At 35.3% G+C, this 20255-nt stretch overlaps 1 protein-coding gene across 2 annotated transcripts in view; it reads right to left on the reverse strand.

Moving 5' to 3' along the window:
* LOC118762121 overlaps positions 1-6648 on the reverse strand; it is a 229904-nt gene extending 223256 nt beyond the window's left edge. Inside the window, exon 1 of one of the 2 annotated variants that reach the window (XM_036500437.1) lies at positions 6494-6648. In XM_036500437.1, coding sequence (XP_036356330.1) covers positions 6494-6507 — 14 coding nt within the window. In that variant the 5' untranslated portion in view covers positions 6508-6648. The remainder of the gene's footprint in view (positions 1-6493) is intronic. The other variant, XM_036500436.1, reaches the window with a different exon arrangement.
* Between the last annotated feature and the right edge of the window lie 13607 nt (positions 6649-20255).

A 20255-nucleotide genomic window follows, 5' to 3' on the forward strand; every position in this document is an offset into this window, starting at 1 on the left:
GAGAGAGAGAGAGAGAGAGAGAGAGAAGAAAGAGTGTGTGTGTGTGTTTGTGTGTGTGTGTGTGTGTTTGTATCTGAAAGGGGTATTAAAGAAAAAGAAGGAAAGGAGAAAGAAGGGGAGAAATAGTTGTTTGTCAAAAAGAATTCTTGGCTTACAGTGATTATAAATCCAGCTGTTTGTATTTCCTTTTTATTATTGATTTGTGAGTGTGTGTGTGTGTGTGTGTGTTTATGCGCGCGCGCGTGTCTGTGTGTACGCGTGTATTTGTGTTTTTGTATCTGAAAAGAGTGTTAAGGAGGAATGGTCAAGTTGTTAAAAATAACCAGTCATTGGCTTTTAGCCATGGTCAAGTTAGCTGAGTGCCAAAATGTCACTTTTATCATTGTCTTGTGAGAAAGTGTGCGTGGGTGTTTGCATATCTGAAAGGAGTGTTTAAAGAAGAAATAATTGTGTTGATATTTCAATACAGTTCTTTCAATCCAATGTTTGATTCCTGTGCTTACATAGGATGGAGTATCTGGATTGGAGATTGTTTTTATTTATGTATATGTACATATGTGTAGAACTCTATGTATGTGTGTGTGTGTGTGTGTGTTTAATACAATTTACAAATTTTATCATTCATCTAGTACTCCTTACGATAGAAATGTTTTCAGTCATTCAATTTGGGGGAGAACTATTTTTCCATATTCCTCCTGAAGGAGGTGTCATTCTTTGGACATTTGTAGAAGGGAAAGATCTTAAATTTTCTTTCTCCACATGTATCTCCACATGTATCTGTCGGACATGTTGTCGGTGAATTCTATATACAGTACAGTAGTGTTTCTACACCACGGATTTTCACCTATCGTGGGGTGTTTTGGAACGTACTTTATATAATATCCGGGCTACATATGTTTCATAACGAGCGGATGCTCGGCAGCGGGAAATATCCAAGCGAGGTTTAGACCGCAGGCTTCTCGTCAGGTCGAGATTGTCTTGATCGAATGAAAGTTCATTTAATCAAGACGACCTTGGCTTGACTTGTAGCCTGCTGTATATTTGGATATTTGCTTGGATGCTTGTATATATCGCACTTCCGAGGTTCGCTCGCTATGAAACATATGTTGGCCGGACGCTATATACTACATTCCTTAACTCTTGTATTCTTATTCGCATGCCTGTCATACATACATACATACATACATACATACATACATACATACATACATACATACATACATACATACATACATACATACATAGAGCTAAAAATCAGTGATAAAAGGATACCTACACTGAACTATTGCGAAACCTAGAGAGAGGCGTATCCTGATTATAAGTTCAGGTTTATACCTGTAATTATTGGAACACTAGGATATGTAACACACTGCATAAATACCAATCTTGAGAATATAGGTTTCTCAAAACTAGAACGGAGAAAGCTTATTCGAAGATTACAGATCCAAGCCATCACCGGGACTGTAAAAATCTGTAAAACTTTCCAGAAGTTTATCATTTAAGTATATAAAAGCATGTCTAGATATGCAAATATATGCATGAGAAGACATACATAAAACAAAACATGCACATCTGCACATATACATACATACATGCGTACATACAAACATGCATGCATGCATACATACATACATACATACATACATACATACATACACACATACATACATACATACATGCATACATACATACATACATACATACATTAGAAGCGACAAGTCACGTATTTGGCGTGGGAGACTATCGAAAATACGATGAATACTATCTCCAACTTTGGAGCCTTGTTATATAACTGGTTAATCTTCAGATGAATTAACTGAGGGAGCCTTTTATTCCCGATCATAGTAATTTTCGACTGAAACTTTAATTTAGCAGGCAGAGAGTTACTAAAAACAACATGGCTGGACACAACATCAACAACAACACAATCGAGGAACAGAACGAAAATAACAGCTCAACTTGTAAACAATACCTGTTTAGCTGTAATAATAGAAGAAACCGTAACTACAAAGCCCATTTCTTTTTGAGTTATGAATTCAATAATGATCTATTTAACTGTTTCGAAAAAGCGACACAGAACTCCACTGTTGGCTATATGAAACGATTGAAATCAAAATGGGACCATCTGCATCCAGAATTAAATCATTTTACTGCGAAGCAACTACGCCAACAAGCAACATTTGTAGAACATAGAAAGAAGGTTAGTAACTATAACTTTATTAAGAAATCGAAAATTAACCATCTTCCCAAATCTATAAACAATAACGAAAACATGAATGATATAAGACCATCCAGTGGTTTCGCAGCTAGCGACATTCCAACAGATTCCATAGAGCCTGCCAGCCAAACTATATTACTGGCTCAAGTAACTGACCACTGCCCTCCTACTACAACTATGGTAAATAGCAGACACAACCTCAACGGTTATTGTAGCCATGTTGGTAGTCAGGATTACATGCCAGTGAAATGTGCCTTACTGAAATTTTCCGAGAAAAAATAACTTTGGCTTTGAATGACTGCCTCGAGGAGAGAGTATTTTCTACCAAAGTAAGTAAAAAAACAAAAAAAAACACCCCACCAGATACGGTATTAAAAGCTGTTGACGAATTTAGTGATGAGTATTTACAACAGTGTGATGAACCCACATACTGGTAGATTAACGCTTGTCTATATGCTCTGGCTACTACTGTAAAACTGTACATGAATGATATTCAAAAAGTAAACAAAACCTAAATAACAAGGAAAGCAGCATCATGGGTTTTGAAGACAGAGAAAAAGATAACTGGTTTATGGAAGACCATCAGTCATGCAATGATGCTTATTGTATGCAAACAAATGAATCACTATACGTCCCACCAACATGAAGTAAAGGAGATAGAAATGATGTTTGGAGACGGCAAAATGAGGACACTCACCTGCAGACTGATTACTCAAAAGCAAGAGCTAAAAACTGACAGTGAAAAACTCCGACATTAGAAGAGAATAACCGTGGGAAGAATAATAAACAAAATATTTAATCCCAACCAGGAAACAGTATACACAGACTTGCGAGGAGGAGCAATAAATATTACAGAAGCTCCTTCACGAGAAGACATAGACTCCTTCTGGAGGAAAATCTGGAGTGAAGAGAAGGAATTTAACCAAGATGCTCTGCGGCTGGAAGACATCCGAAAAAGGTATTGCTCATGTATTACATACAAGTAATACAACATTGATGGTGAAACTCTTGCAACTGTGATCCAGAATGGAAAGGTACCTGGAAGAGATTATATTTTTGGATATTGGTGCAAGAAGCTAACATTCTGCCGATCATATCATATAATCTGTACCAGCAAGCTTTTATTGAGAACAGTAGCATACTACACTGGTTAGCTCTGGCAGAGATAAAATCGATACCCAAATGCAGAATCAACCACATGGCAAAAAAACTACTGGCCAAGTGCATGCCAGAACTTAATGTGTAAAATATATACAACTTGTTTAAACCTCTTCCTCAAGGATCATTGTGAAACCAATAACATTTTCACAGCAGAACAATTAACTGGCAAGAAGGGAATTTGAGTATGTGCCGAGCAATTGTTAATCGACAAAACTTTGATCCCAGAGGTGTGTTTGCATAGGAGGAACCTAGTTTCAATGTGGCTGCGCTACAAGAAAGCCTTTTACTCTGTTCTCCACTCATGGATGCTAGAAGCCCTTCAACTCGCTAAAGTTACAGTGAGAATAGTCAAAGCCATAGCTGACTGACTTCATCGTGGGCCACCATCTTGAAATTAAACACAAATAGTGAATGCACTATCACCGATAGAATACAATATCGCAAAGGCATATACCAATGAGACAGCCTCTTTGTGATGTTGTTTATACTTTCTGTAAACCCCTTGTCATTCATGTTAAGGAAGTCTGAAGGATATCTCACTGGTTCACAAGGAAACAGAAATACCAAAATTACACACTGTTTCTTTGTGGATGACTTAAAACTTTATACAAAGAATATGCATGAAATGAATAAGAGCCTTGGCCTAGTTACAACATTCTCAAAGGATGTAGGATTGGAATGTGGTCTACCGCAACGTATCATCAGATGAAAGGATGGGCGTATATATCAACAGAAGACCATGCATGGATATCTCAGTAGAAAGCTCTGAGATGATAGTAATATTGAGCATCAAAGCAGTCTATCATGGATCAACAACCGGATTACTAACTCTCACTTTGAAGGGGCTGCGTTTGCAATCCAGGAAGAAAACATATCAACCAAAAGAGGGGCAGTAACGTGGGACAAGCGGCAAAATTTGATAACTGATGCAGAAATAGTGGAGTTAACACTGAAGAGATCATCCACATCATAAGTAGTTATCCGAAAATGTCATCATGGTATTAGCTAGCGATGAGACATGGTGTAGCTAGGACATTGTATAATGAGATCCATCGAAAGGATAACCCCAAGGCTAAAGAAATAAGAAACTAAAGTATGGTAGAAGCCATAGCCACCCACAATAAAAAGAAATACTGGTGGGCTGTCTCAGTGAAAACCTCAATAAAATGACCTGACATAAACCTGACATAGTAAGAGAAGAGAAACTGTGTACATTTGTGGAAATCAGCTGCCCTGTGGATGTTAACATAAAGCTAAAGATCAGCGAAAAGGAAATACTTATGCTGATCTATTGAGGAATCTACAGCTACTCTACACAGATTACAAGTTCAGGTTTATACGTGTAATTATTAGAGCACAGGGATATGTAACACACTGCCTAAATGCCAATCTTGAGAAATTAAGCTTCTCAAAACTAGAAAGGGGAAAGCTGATTCGAAGACAAGAAGTCCAAGCCATCTCTGGAACTGTAACAATCTTTCCAGAAGTTTATCCTTTAAATATATATGAGCATGTCTAGAAATGCAACTAGATGCATGAAAATACAAACATAAAACAAAACATAAGAATTGTTTGCACATATACATACATATATATATACAAAAATACCCTGTTGATGGTGAAATTCCAATGATGGAGCCTGGGATATAGGTTAGAAACCGGCTCTTTCCCTATTGGTAAGAAATCTTGAAATAAAACTGAATACTATCAAGAACACAAGCATACTTACGTATACATACATATACTCATAAACACAAACGCATTTTTATATATTATATAAGCACACATTATATTGATTTTTCCATCATTTATCTTCTACTTGTTGCAATCAGTTCACTGCGGCTATCCAGGACAGAGACGAATTTTTATCCGAATGATTCCAGTAATGTTTTTTTTTTCTCAAGTCTGATAGCTTTTGCTGAACTGTTAGTTTACAGTGACGTAAACATACAATAGCGGTTGTTAAACGGTGATGGGGACAAACAGACACATATATATAAGTATATATATATGTATGTATATATATACATACATATATATATACACATACATATATGTATATATATATATATTTACATATATAAATACACAGACAGACAGACACACACACACACACATATATATATATATATATGTATATATTACAACAGGCTTCTTTCCGTTTCCGTCCACAAGGATACCACGCGGTGGGTCTGAACCAAGAACCATGAGTTTGGGAAGCAATCTTCTTACCAGACAGCCTCGCCTACACCGATATATATTATATATATATATATATATATATATATATATATATTATATATATAATATATATATATATATATATATATGTATGTATGTGTTTGTGTGTGTGTGTGTATAGTATCTCTAATTCTCTCTCTCTATCTCCCTCTCTCTCTCTCTCTCTCTCTCTATATATATATATATATATATATATATATATAGATATATAGATATATAGATAGATAGATATCGATATATATACATATATATATATATATATATATATATATATATATAGATAAATACATACATACATACATATACGCACATACATACACACATATGTACATACATACATAAATACATGCACACACATACATATATACCTTCACACATATACACAAACACACATTTTTTAAATATATTATGCTTGTATTAGCATGCATTACATGTGGATTTATATTTCATATATACGTGCTTCTGTGTATATGTGTGTATGTGTGCGAGCGAGTAAGCGCGCGGGCGGGCGTGTGTTATTGTGCATGTTAACACCAAATTCTCCCTGCATGCATGTGTGCGTGTGTGGGTGTGAGCGTGTGGTTGAGTACCTGTGTATATGTTTGCAAGTATGTAAGTTACGCTTAAGGCAGGTAGGAAAAGAACGCTTAGAAACGTTAAGTTTAGCGAACGTTGGCCTGCAGATTTTATTGCAAAATTTATGTAGCAATGTAAGCAACCGATGAAATAAACCGTAATATTTCAACTCATGACACATGAGAGCGTATATCCTTCGTAGTTTTTGGGCATATAGCAAATTCAATATACGTATCGATACAAGTGGAAAGAAATTAGGGCTAAGAAGGCAAGGGGTAAAAAGAGAATATGTCATACCATTCCGCTAACATTTAATGCGCCTCATCGTCCTGTGTATGCTCCATATTGTTGTATGAAACCTGAGAGTCTGTTCTGTTGATGTTACTTAGAGTCATTCATGAATGAACGGAACAATAATCATTCAAATAATATATATACATATATTTATATAAATACTGTATATATACATATATATACATACATATATATATATATATATATATTATATATATTATATATATATATATATATATATATTATATATACTCTATACTGTGCTGTACTGCAACGTTCTGTTAATTCGGTCTGCCACAGATAAAATCATAAAGTAGGCAAAGAGTGTTTTACACAACTGAAAAGGTAGAAAGAAATCGATACGGCTTTTCATTTGTAAATCCAGGATTTTCGGCAACTGATTTGGAGGTGACACTAATATGCAGTGCACGATTTTACTTAATTTTATTATTTTATCTTATTTTATTTTATTTTATTTTATTTTTTTGTATCAGTTAATCTTACATATACGGCACATTAAGTGCAGTCTACCATATTTGAAGCGGTGAGCCGAAAATAATGCATAATTAATCGAAATTACAAACCAAATGAGAAATGAAATTCATGTATTAATGAAACTTTGTGTCAGTCTCTCCCCCTCTCTCTTTCTCTCTCTCTTTGCTTGCTTATTTTGTCTGTCTGTCTGTCTGTCTGTCTGTCTCTCATTCTTTCGTTCTTTTCGTGTATATATGCATTACATGTATGTGCGTGTTGTTCACGTTTGTACGCATACACACAAACATATATTTACATAAACGTACATATATACATACACACACACAAACACACACATAGTGGTTTTAAAGCCAGAAGTTTCGCGGCTTCAATCACAGTGCTCAATCGGTACATATTTTATCAACTCCGAAAGGATGAAGGGCCAAAATGACCTCGACGGAATTTGAATTCAGAAATACCGCCAAGCTGTAACGGCTCTGCCAGCTCGCCGCCTTAACCACACTCATATGTTCATTCAAAATAATGATTACTCCAGCCGTTACTCAGAGTTTCTGTTTCTGTGAAGAATCGCGCTTAGTAAAAGGTCTCTGCTCCAGCGGGTTAAATCAACCACTACGAATGAATTAACAAATTCTACTACATGTTTTGTGTGCACCTCTTTTTAGTTAAGGCAGTCCTATCTATCTATCTATCTATCTATCTATCTATCTATCTATCTATCTATCTATCTATCTATCTATCTATCTATCTATCTATCTGTCTGTCTGTCTGTCTGTCTGTCTATCTATCTATCTATCTATCTATCTATCTATCATCTTCTATCTATCTATCTATCTATCTATCTATATCTCACTCCTCTCCCTTTCTCTCTCTATAGATGCTTACATACACATGCATTCGCACACGCATGCATGTATAAATTCTATTTACAACTCCAATATATAATAACGTAATTGTCATTTTCAAATAAAACGATAATAGAGATTAGATTAGAGAGAGAGTCTACTATAGTCACACGCTGGAAAAATTAGCCACAAGCTATTTTAACGGCAAACTATTATCATCAGCAATCTGTTATAATTGCTTCTTACTAGGTATCTAACTTCGTTACCTGTCTGTATATTTAGTATCTGAGTTGTAACGCAGGAGGTACAGTCACGTAAATATAAATAAATACATCATTGCAGCATAAATAATTAAATCCTCATGTATTCAGTAGTTTTTCTCCTCCTTCAGAAAAGAGAAAATCTGCTTCTAGAATAGACTTACGCTTCAATAAGTCACATACAGAAATAATTTTAACTGCTACCATTGACAATACGCGGGCACGAATCAGCAGAAGATTAAAATAAATGATTTAGTATTAGTAAAGGGTTATTTACCCTTAACTATAATAAATTTGATAGTTCTGAAATTTCAGTGGCAGATCCTTCTACAGTGTGGTTAATGGATCTGTTCGGTTTGACCGGCAGTTTTTTCTAGCGGTGTCATATGAAATTGTCACCCATAATTATGACCCTAGTATCGATCTATTGCATTTCAATCTGTTTTAGGGTTAGGGTTAGAGTTAGGGTTAGTTAGGGTTAGGTTAGGGTTAGGGTTAGGGGTGGGGGAAGGGTATCTTTTTTCTTCAGAAATGTAAATAAACCCAATCTGTTTCTTAAACGAGGGACATATTCATACAGCACAGAATGTTTTCACCTCAATAGACGTCATAGAGAACAACTGCAGAAATTGAAGAAAAATACAACAAATATCTTACAAACTATAGAATGTTCTCATTAAAGCCAAGAGAAAAACATGTTTTATATACACATTCTACCAGTATACGAAGTTTAAAAGTGTTTAGTTACGTGGAAATTATTTAAAAAAACTACCGGTCAAACCGAAAAGATCCTGGTTAAACATATACATACATACTTGAAGTGTAATGTCTGTGTTACGTATTCTTACCGCGACTGGAATATTGCTTTAATTTCGAAGAGTAATGAAGAATAGAGAACAACTTGCAGGATGTAGAAAAAATCGCCCAAACTATGGCCAAGAATTTCACTCTCCCTTTAAACACAACCTACAAATTTCCCTGTCCGGCCTTACGTGCACCAATTTCTCCTATCGGTTGTTAATTTAGAGATTCAGTTATTCGTTAGTATATCCTAATGTGTTTTTTTTTTAATATACTATCATTTCCAATATTTATAAACACATTTTAAATCTAACACACATTTATTGTCCGAATTCTTTTCTTATATGTTGTCCAGCAGCAAATCTAAAATAATATCACGCTATAAATACATGAAGCATATTATCCACTTTTATTATGCTATGGATTAGAGTCGTTCTGTGTAATTTGTTGACGTTATTTGCACGCATTTTATATTTGTTATAAATCTTGCAATTATATTAAATTGCTATATTTCGTGTGTGAATTGTTCGACATATTAATGTGAATCAAAATATCAATTTCCACGTATGAAGTGATGACAGCAGGGGTTGTAACAATCAAAAATTTCTCCTGATCACGATTTTAACCAAGCTTACTCCAATGTTTTCAGAACTATTTCATCAATAGGATGCCACTCGTGCCACCGTTCTTTCTAGTTTGATTAAACAAGGGCAATGTATGTGTAGAATCTGCACAGTAAAAATGGAAATAATTGGAGAGTCATAAGTTTGATGTGCAGTATTAAATTGCATGACAGATTTCAGAGCTGAGAAGGTAGTTAGAATTTGGCAACGTTCCTAATATTTCTCGCACAGAGTAACTTCATTGACACTCCTTTACCTGAACATTCACATATGTCCAGCCCAGGCAATCTTCCCTTCACAAGATAACACAAAACTACGTCCTAAGAATAGGTTTTTTCAATCCCAGAAAATACCTTAGCCGTTAAATAAATACTGACTCTCCATCAAAACTCAGATGAGTTCTACAATAGAACACAACTCCCGTATCTGTAACAGCGCAGCTGAACCACAGAAAAGCAGCGCAGATTGAATCGAAAAGAAAGCCACCAATATGATAGTAACCTATGGATGCGCTGTCACTTTAACTTCTACACTGCCACAGGAAGAGCCTATGTTTTTCAAAGCCAGCTAATCGCACATGTAGTTCACCCAGTTCCTTCTGACACACGTCTCTATTCTCATGTGATGCCCCACCTACCTATTTCCATCCCATTGTAAAATTCTTTTGGAATTCCTTTCCATGATTTTCTTACAGATATTAACTTAGTATATATCAAATCGCTTCTCAACTGTACTAATCTTATCATTACAAGACGCTTTTCTACATGTTTTCCTCATAAATGAAACAATTGATCATAGCCCATAGTTTCTTTATTACTTTTCTCTCTTTCAGCTTTTGGTGTGTAAGAACAAAATGGAACAACGCTCCCAAGTCTAGTATCCGACTATATCGCTTCTGATACTGCATTTGATACTTACTGTATGAATTATATGAGGGACAAAGGGGAAAAAGTTAATTTTAGACGGAATAGAAAATAAATCTAGAAATGCTAGGAAATCTTACCCTCCATATTTCCGCCGACCAGGCGACATCGGGGCATACAGAAGCAAGTCAGCATATCCACATTTATATAGACAAGTGAATTCGTATTTCCCTCCAGAATTTTTTCCCACGTGAGTCACAAAATAATACTGCCGAAAATAAATTCGTAATTCTGTCGTAGGGGAGTATATATTTATTTTCGGCAGTATTATTGTCTATATAAATGTGAATATGCTGATTAGCTTCTGTATGCCCCGATGTCGCCTAGTCGGAAATATGGAGGGTAAGATTTCCTAGCATTTCTAGATTTATTTATCGGAATATTATGTTGATGAAGGAAATGAATCTTTGATTCTAATCCAGAAACGTGCGTCCATAATTGACCGTGGACTGTTTGATTTCGTTATTTTTCTTCTTTGTTTGCCACATAATGAGTTACAGATACTGTTGTCTGTGGAGACATATTTTTGTAGTAAAAGGAAATACCAGTCCTCTGGCTGCTATTTCTAATACTTTCGGTATGTGGTCTAGCAACTTGTTGAAAAGACCCTCATTGTTATAATTATATATATATATTATATATATATATAATATATATATATATATATATATTATATAACAGTACTTGGAAAATAAGAACGGAACGAAACGAACGAATCGAATCGAATCGACGCGAGGGCGCTGTCATACAATAGTGTAATAAATAAAATATATGCGTACATACATACATACATATATGTACGTACTTACATCTACATGTATATATACATGCATATATAAATATATATACGTGAGTACAGGACACCACAACTAGACGTAGACCTCAACGCGAAACGAAAACGGAAAAACAAGCATGGAACAAACCATTTTTTTACAACAGAAAAACAGAGTACAAGACAAACTGCACAAGGAAAAATCCCCCTTTTTCAACTCTAGCGTGTTTCGAAGGTAGGACAGAACATGACTCATCAAACTAGCCCTTCCTGCGAGAGAATTAAAATAAAATTACTTCGCAGAGGGGTAAAAACAAAGAAAGAAAATAAATGTAACACAAACAGGACGTAAAAACGATACAAATAAAAATACAAAATAAAATACAAGATAAAAATACATGTTCAAGAAAATACAATACAAGAAATAAAAAATAAACAAGAAAACAAACGAAAAGGCCTTTTTCTGGCTTAGACGGAGAAGATTCTGGCGAGCGCAAGGGAAAAAAAGTGTGTTTACAGTTTGGAGGCCGCGTGTAAAAAGGAAGTAGTTTTGGCTGGCAGTGACAAAGATGAGGAGGAGTGAGAGAGAGAGAGAGAGGAAGACAAGCGGCTGAGAGAGAGATGAGGAGGAGTGAGAGAGACAGAGAGAGAGAGAAGGGAAGGTAAAGCAAAGAGGTAAGGAGTCTCGAGTCATAATTATATATAAAACAGTACTTGGAGAATAAGAACGGAACGAAACGAACGAATGGAATCGAATCGACGCGAGAGCGCTGTCATACAATAGTGTAATAAATAAAATACATGCATACATACATATATGTACGTACCTACATCTACATGTTTATATACATGCATATATAAATATATATACGTGATATATATATATATATATATATATGTATGTATGTATGTTTGTATGTATGTATGTATGTATGTATGTATGTATGTATGTATGTATGTATGTATGTATGTGTGTGTATATGTTTGTGTGTCTGTGTTTGTGCCCCCAAATCGCTTGACAACCGATGCTGTTGTGTTCACGGCCCCGTAACCTAGCGGTTCGGCAAAATAGACCAGTAGAATAAGTACTAGGGTCGATTAGCTCCACTAAAGGCGGTACTCCAGCATGGCTACAGTCACATGACTGAAACAAGAGAGTAAAAGAGGGTAAGAGTATATATCTGTTACGTATATATATATATATATATATACGTAACAGATATATATATATATATATATATATATATATATATATATATATATATATGTCACGTACCTGTGGTAAGTGTAAGACAGAGATAGATAAAATATATAAATAAAACTATATAAATGGTATGGATACATACGAGGCGAACCCATACACACACACACATGAAACTTTATAAACGGCCATAACAATGTCAACTACATAACTAACACGGTTAACAGCAGCGGCGAGCTGGCAGAAACTTTAGCATGCCGGGCGAAATGCGTAGCCGTATTTCGTCTGCCGCTACGTTCTGAGTTCAAATTCCGCCGACGTCGAATTTGCCTTTCATCCTTTCGGGGTCGATAAATTAAGTACCAGTTACGCACTGGGGTCGATATAATCGACTTATTCCGTTTGTTTGTCCTCTCTGTGTTTAGCCCCTTGTGGGTAGTAAAGAAATAGGTTAACAGCAGCGGCGGTGTCAACGATGGCAATAACAACAACAACAACAACAATTACCACGATGGCAACACCGTGGAATACAGAGAAATACAGGCTCTTAGGACAGCAGCAGCACAATGGGGTGAGAGGATGGGGCAGAGGGGAAGACCAGACATCTGCTAAAAACTATGATACACACACAAGCATACACACATACATACACGCGCGCACACATATACAAACACATGGACACAAATGCATGCAGACATAAGGTTGCACATCTTAGAAGAAGAGAATGGAGTAAATGGAGCAAGAACAGATACAGAAACGAAAAGTCTCGCTGAAGAGGTCACAGATGTGTGACGAAAGATTTCCGGACAATGGACACGAGTAAGAATAACAAAATAAGAACAGTAATAAACGAGTGAAGAAAAAATATATAGTGCGTGTGTTTATTTGGCAAGGAAAAACAAAACAAAACGTCCCGAAATACAACAATATATATACGTATGTATGTATATATATATATATATATAATATATATAATATATATATAAATATATACATATACATATATATATATACATATATATACATGCACACATACATTCATACATGTGTGTGTGCGCGTGCACTCGATCAGCGAAGAGAATAAAAAGAACGTTACTATAAAACCCAGAATGTTGTGAAATACAGCTATCCAAGGCTTCCTGGTCAATATAATAATTATTTCGACTATGAAACCCTGGGTAGCTGTACTTAGCAACATTTGTGGCTTTTTGAATAACAGCGCACACACATACACGCATACAGACACACACGCACTCACACACATGTATGTATATATATATATATACCCAAAATAAGTAACAAGAATGACTCCGGTAATTTGGTACAATTGTTTTGCACTACATCATTTTATTAAATGTTGTAAGTATTACAACAGATTTAAGATGCTGAGTACTCATCAGCCAATTATAGAGGTTTTCCATTAATACAAAAGTTTTAAAATCAAGTGGCAACATTATAGAGAAGGTAGATATATACAGTCAAAGATGTAGATTTAAATTTTAAGAACATATGAGGTAGTGAAGTCCAACCACTGACTGACCCATATATATATATATATATATATATAAATAAATGAAAGAATGGAGTTGAACGACGATTTAACAAAATTCCTTTATTCTCGACATATGTTTCGAAGGCTGCATATTCCTAATTTCGAAGGAATAAGGGGTGCATTACGAAAGCACGTGATCTCTGCCCTTGGCATGTAGCTTCAACAGTGTTTTTCTGACGTGAATTTGCTACCCAGGTATCGGTTATCCATACTAAGATAATTCATTCAACTACTTATATATATATATATATATATATAGATATATATTAGTCAATTTAGGGTAGCAAAAAATTCAATAGAAATTTATCGCTACCAGCGGCCTAGTGGAAAAGAGAAAATAGTCAAAGACTAAATATATAAATATAACAATTTAGGAGTGACCTTAACAGGCCATTCGTCCACCAGAAAGAGCAGCCATAACTCACACCGCCAAGTAGTAGTAATTCAGAAATTAGGTGAAAATTTAAAAACATTTACCCTAATTCATCTTTTAGACGATGCATCGTTTCTGTGTTATTAATGATTAAATTAGCTTAATTAAATTAAATTAAGCTAATCTACCATAGGTCACACTTCATCAGTAAAAAACCTGGGAGAGACAAATATACACGAGGCGTCTGTATCGATGCCTCCGGAATATCTGTCTTAAAATTTTCAAGACCGACGTATTCGCGCCAAACTTATCAGCAGTAAATATAACCTGCCGATTCAATCTCAGAATTATTCAGAAAATTATCAATTAAATTGACTAATTGATAATTTTCTGAATAATTCTGAGATTGAATCGGCAGGTTATATTTACTGCTGATAAGTTTGGCGCGAATACGTCGGTCTTGAAAATTTTAAGACAGATATTCCGGAGGCATCGATACAGACGCCTCGTGTATATTTGTCTCTCCCAGGTTTTTTACTGATGAAGTGTGACCTATGGTAGATTAGCTTAATTTAATTTAATTAAGCTAATTTAATCATTAATAACACAGAAACGATGCATCGTCTAAAAGATGAATTAGGGTAAATGTTTTTAAATTTTCACCTAATTTCTGAATTACTACTACTTGGCGGTGTGAGTTATGGCTGCTCTTTCTGGTGGACGAATGGCCTGTTAAGGTCAGTCCTAAATTGTTATATATAGATATATATATATATATATATATACACGCACAGAGGGAGAGAGACAAAAATGCAATAAACACATAGTTAATTAGATCGACATTACACTTACATAGGTGGGTCTGTCTATTTAAATTGAAACTGCAACGCTTTCAACAAAACTTTTAATCGTCTGAGAAATGAAGAAACCACTTTTACCATAAATCAAAATTAACTTCGTTTTGAGTAACATAGGCTATGGATTGGAAAAAATCAGTACTTTCTTCTTTTTTTTTTTGTTTTAATAAAAACACACAGACAAAAAAAGATTTCATTTAAAATGAAACAAGTTTATGAAAGCAGAATGTAATTAATTCTGATACGGATTCAGCAGATTTTCATCGCGAAATTGCGTGAGGGTGAGATAAATTCTCGGAAAAGTTAACACAATTTCTTCCAGGCGTGCTTTATAAATATTAATATTCGAACTTATGAATATGAATGCGCAAAGACGCGCATGTCTTTCTGTCTGTATGTATATATATATATATATATATATGTATGTATGTATGTAGGTTATGTAGGTGTATGTAGGTGTGTGTATTTACACTATTAATATTTATAAGCTTCACTTTGATGAAAGTTTCCACAATTCCATATGACTTCTGCTTACATGCAGTTCCCAACTGAAAACCTCCTTAGTCGTAAATTAGAATTAATTTCGTTTTTGCGACCGACCTCGGTTCATTTTAATGATTTGAATTTTGATGACATAGCGTCCTAAATTTTCTAGAGTACCCCACACCCCAACAAGAAAAATAATGCATTTCGACTCTCCGACTGTTGAATTATCAATAATAATAATAATAATAATAATAATAATAATAATAATAATAATAATAATAATAAAAATAATAATAATAATAATAATAATAATAATAATATAATAATAATAATAATAACCAGTGGTTAGGGCAGCGGACTCACGGTCGGAGTATCGCGGTTTCGATTCCCAGACCGGGCGTGGTCTGTATTCATTGAGCGAAAACATCTAAAGTTCCACGAGGCTCCGGCGGAGACTCCTGTTGTACTCTTTCACCCCAACTTTCTCTCACTCTTTCTTCCTGTTTCTTGAGTAGGGCTGCGATGGACTTGCGTCCCGTCCCGCTGGGGGGAACACATACGCCACAGAAACCGGGAAACCGGGTCCATGAGCCTGGCTAGGCTTGAAAAGGGCGCATAAATAATAATAAAAATAAAAATAATTATTATTGTTGATGTTGTTGCTGTTGACCATGTTTTCGTTGCCGTTGTTATTAAAGTATAGAACTGCCTATATTTTCATAGCAAAGTTTCCGGAAGAAACAAATCGAGAGAACTTCAGTTGTAGTTTCACGCTGAAGACGCTCGACCTTTATTCTCTAGAAAAACGACGCCGCCGTGGTGATCTCATTCTTGCTCACAACATCATAAGCGGAAAGTGTATCCTCTCGAAAGAGCTGTTCTTCACTCCTGCTCCAGAGCGTCGGCTGCGGGGTCACTCCGAAAAGCTCTATCTGCGACGATTTCATTTCAAGCGAAGGAGAAGGGCTTTCTCCGTCCGGGTTGCGGATCCATGGAATAAGCTGCCGGACGAGATAGTGAAGATACCGACGACCGCTCGGTTCAAAGTCTCTCTTGGCCAGAAATGGCCTGAACTCTTTGCATGAACACCCTCCCTGTACATAACTCCATGTCCCCCTACATGGCCTTGCTTTTTGCTTTTTGAGCCAAAAAAATTAACTTAACTTAACACACACACACCACACACACACACACACACATACGCACAGACAAACACACACACACAAACACACACACATACTCACACACAAATGCCATCACACATAACAGGCTTTACGTCAGATACGCCGGTCAGAGTTCCAGTTGATTCCCGTCAACAGAACAGCCTGCTCGTGAAATTAGCGTGCAAGTGGCTGAGCACTCCAGAAACACGTGTACCCTTATCGTAGTTTTCAGTGATATCCCACGAGACACAGGATGTAACAAGCTTTGCTCTTTGAAATACAGGTATTTGGCAGCTGAATGAACTGGAATAACGTGAAATAAAGTGTCTTGCTCAAGGACACAACGCGCCGGTGGATTTCGTGAGTCGAATGTCCTAACCACTAGGTCGAGCACTCACCGCATACTCATACAGACATACACGTATCTATAGATACACTCATTCACATATGCATGCATATAAATGTGTACATACATACATTCACCCACACGCGCGCGTACATATTTATATTAGGAAGTTAATATGTCATGCTCGGTCCTAGAGTGACCACTGGTGTCGGAACTATAAAGCACTTACCAGTGTAGACGACTGGTCAGGCCCAAATAGCTGAAGCGCATAACCTCTCTACAACTGGAGGAAGAAATACGTAACGGTCAGTTGGTTTTGCAAACTAAAAAATAATCGTTTGTGCTGCAAGCAGTGCGAAGTTATCTCCCTTACATCTGCTCTGGCCGTGGTGGTATTTGAAGTAGCTGTGGCGGGACAATTCCACAATGGGGAATTCCAAGCCTAAAGTAAGAAAGTAAGAAACGTCTCTGATGAGATCAGTGCGCCTCTACATAATCCCGAAAACTACTGTCTGTCGAGTATTATAGAGTTATACGATCTCAGCTATCCAGATCATACTTCAGATGTGGAATTCTCCATTCGTTGAATAACCCCGCTGCAGCACCTTCGAATACCACAATGGCCGTATTTAGCCTCCAGAGAAGTCAACACCTAGCAACGTCACAGCAAGACGTATACCTCTGAATACTATGAGACTGGGTATCTAAGTGCATCACTGGTACAAGTTCGGTCATTTCAGTCTGCCTTGTTCCTGATACAAGAAGTCATGTGTCACAAAAAAGTCTGGTCATACGGTGCAGCCTGACAATATTCTATGCCCAGGGTATGCCATCTCATGAACTTCTTAGACTAATAAACAGACACGTAATCTGACACTGCTAAAATTGGTGTGTTATGCATCTCTGCGACAATGAAATACCGCGATTCCCATGGTTTTCTCAGGCGTGAAGGCATATATTCCAAATATTGTTTGCGTGGCAGTCTCTCTATCTCTCTCTCTCGCTCTCCTTTCTCTCTCGTTTTGGTTATTTTTGAAATTGAAGTCCCAAAAAGTTGTGTGTGTGAGTGTCTGTAAGTGCGTACGCATGCGCACTCACTCTCTCACAAAGATGTATATAAGTATTAGTGTATATGTTGATGTGTTTAATGACCTAGATACCAATTTGTATACATTAATTTAAAGAGATCCTTATCCAAATCGCTATCAATTATACAAAACAGTAAAATCACACAGAGGTGGTTCAGTAAATAGATTAAAATCGCTCTAGCAATTAGAGATGAAAGCAGAGCTCATTGAATCCTTGATTAAAAGGTCGACAGTTCGTATCAAGTATAAAAAACCTTAAATTTTGATTTGTTGACTTTGTTATTGAAAGGTATCGTAGGTGAGTTATACAATTTCATCTTAATCGTATTTATGATTGAACAATGTTGCATTTCCTTTTCTAAACTGCGTTTCTGACACGGGTATAATTCGAAATGAATTCGATCCATTCCGAAAGATGAAACGTAAAGTCGAACTGCGAGAGGTCTAAATCCTGCTTCGCTGAATATATCTTATATTTTTAAGTATAGTTATTTATATATATATATATATATATATATATATTATATATATATATATATATATATATATATAATAATAATAAATATTAGGGAATAAATCCAAACTTACAGGGAAAAATCAGATTTAGGATTGAATCCAATTTTATAGTAAAAAATTATATTATATTAAATTAGAGATAAAACCACTATTAGGCAAATCATACAATGAAAAACTTAAGCCAATACATAAGATTATTTAATTTATATTATTTAATATATAACAAAATTATTAAAAAAATATAATTAATATCACACTACGATCGTTTCATGGCTGTTAATTTCTTTAAATTTTCGAGTTACAGTCATTCATCAGGTGGTTTAAATATTTATTATTATTATTAATTTATATATATATATATATATATATAACAATACTGGGAGGATAAGAGACGGAACGAAGCGACGAATCGAACGAACCCGACGCGAAGCGCTGTCAGACAATAGTGTAATAAATAAAATATATGCATACATACAAACATATATGTACGTACCTACATCTACATGTATATATACATGCATATATAAATATATATACGTAAATACAGGACACCACAAATAGACGTAGAACTCAACAGAAACGAAAACGGAAAAGCCATTTTTTTACAACAGAAAAACAGAGACGTGATATATATGTATCTGTAGGGTGTTCACATAATTCAAACGTCAAATCAATATTATCCCTTTATGTAGCGATATTTAAATCTTGCCTGACGGATTAAATTCATGATATAAGAGGTAGAATTTTAACTTTTGTAAACGTCTTGAAATTTATTTGGTTAAAGAATACACATAACTACATTAGAAAATGATAGCTTACAGACATTATAGGATGTTAATTTATAGATTTTTATAATTGACATTTATAATATAAAAGAAAGATTAAATTTAAAAGTAATTTGAAAACTGTAAATCTTCCCATTAAAAGATTGCACGTCCGTTTGGAAGATACTTTGCAATATTCGACCGGACATTTTTCCTCGGTGCCTTAATATGTTTACATTAGCAAATCTCTGTGGAAATTACGATAATACGTATAAACTCTTCACCTTTCCGCTAATGCTTGGTATTTATTTTGTCATACCAACTACATTGTCTCTGTTTTTTCTACAGAAAGCATAACCTTTTAAATATGTACATAATAATTTGTCAATTGGTTTCTCACATTTGATGCACACAGAAACAAACAAAAACGTGTGCGCGTGAACAGACACCAGGAAGTTGTCTGAATTAATAAAAGGTAATATGTGTGTATGTGTTAGGATATGTGTGGATTTTCTATGTAAATATATATATATATATATATATATATATATATGTATAAATATATATACATAAATACATACATAGACACAGATACCTATATATAAAGTGATACATGGGTCTCTTGGACTTACATGTAGTATTCACATAGTCTACAGCTACCTCTGAACTATATCTCTCACGCGTAACTATTAACTGTCTG

This window comes from Octopus sinensis, linkage group LG2, assembly GCF_006345805.1.
Source record: "Octopus sinensis linkage group LG2, ASM634580v1, whole genome shotgun sequence".
NCBI lineage: Eukaryota > Metazoa > Mollusca > Cephalopoda > Octopoda > Octopodidae > Octopus > Octopus sinensis.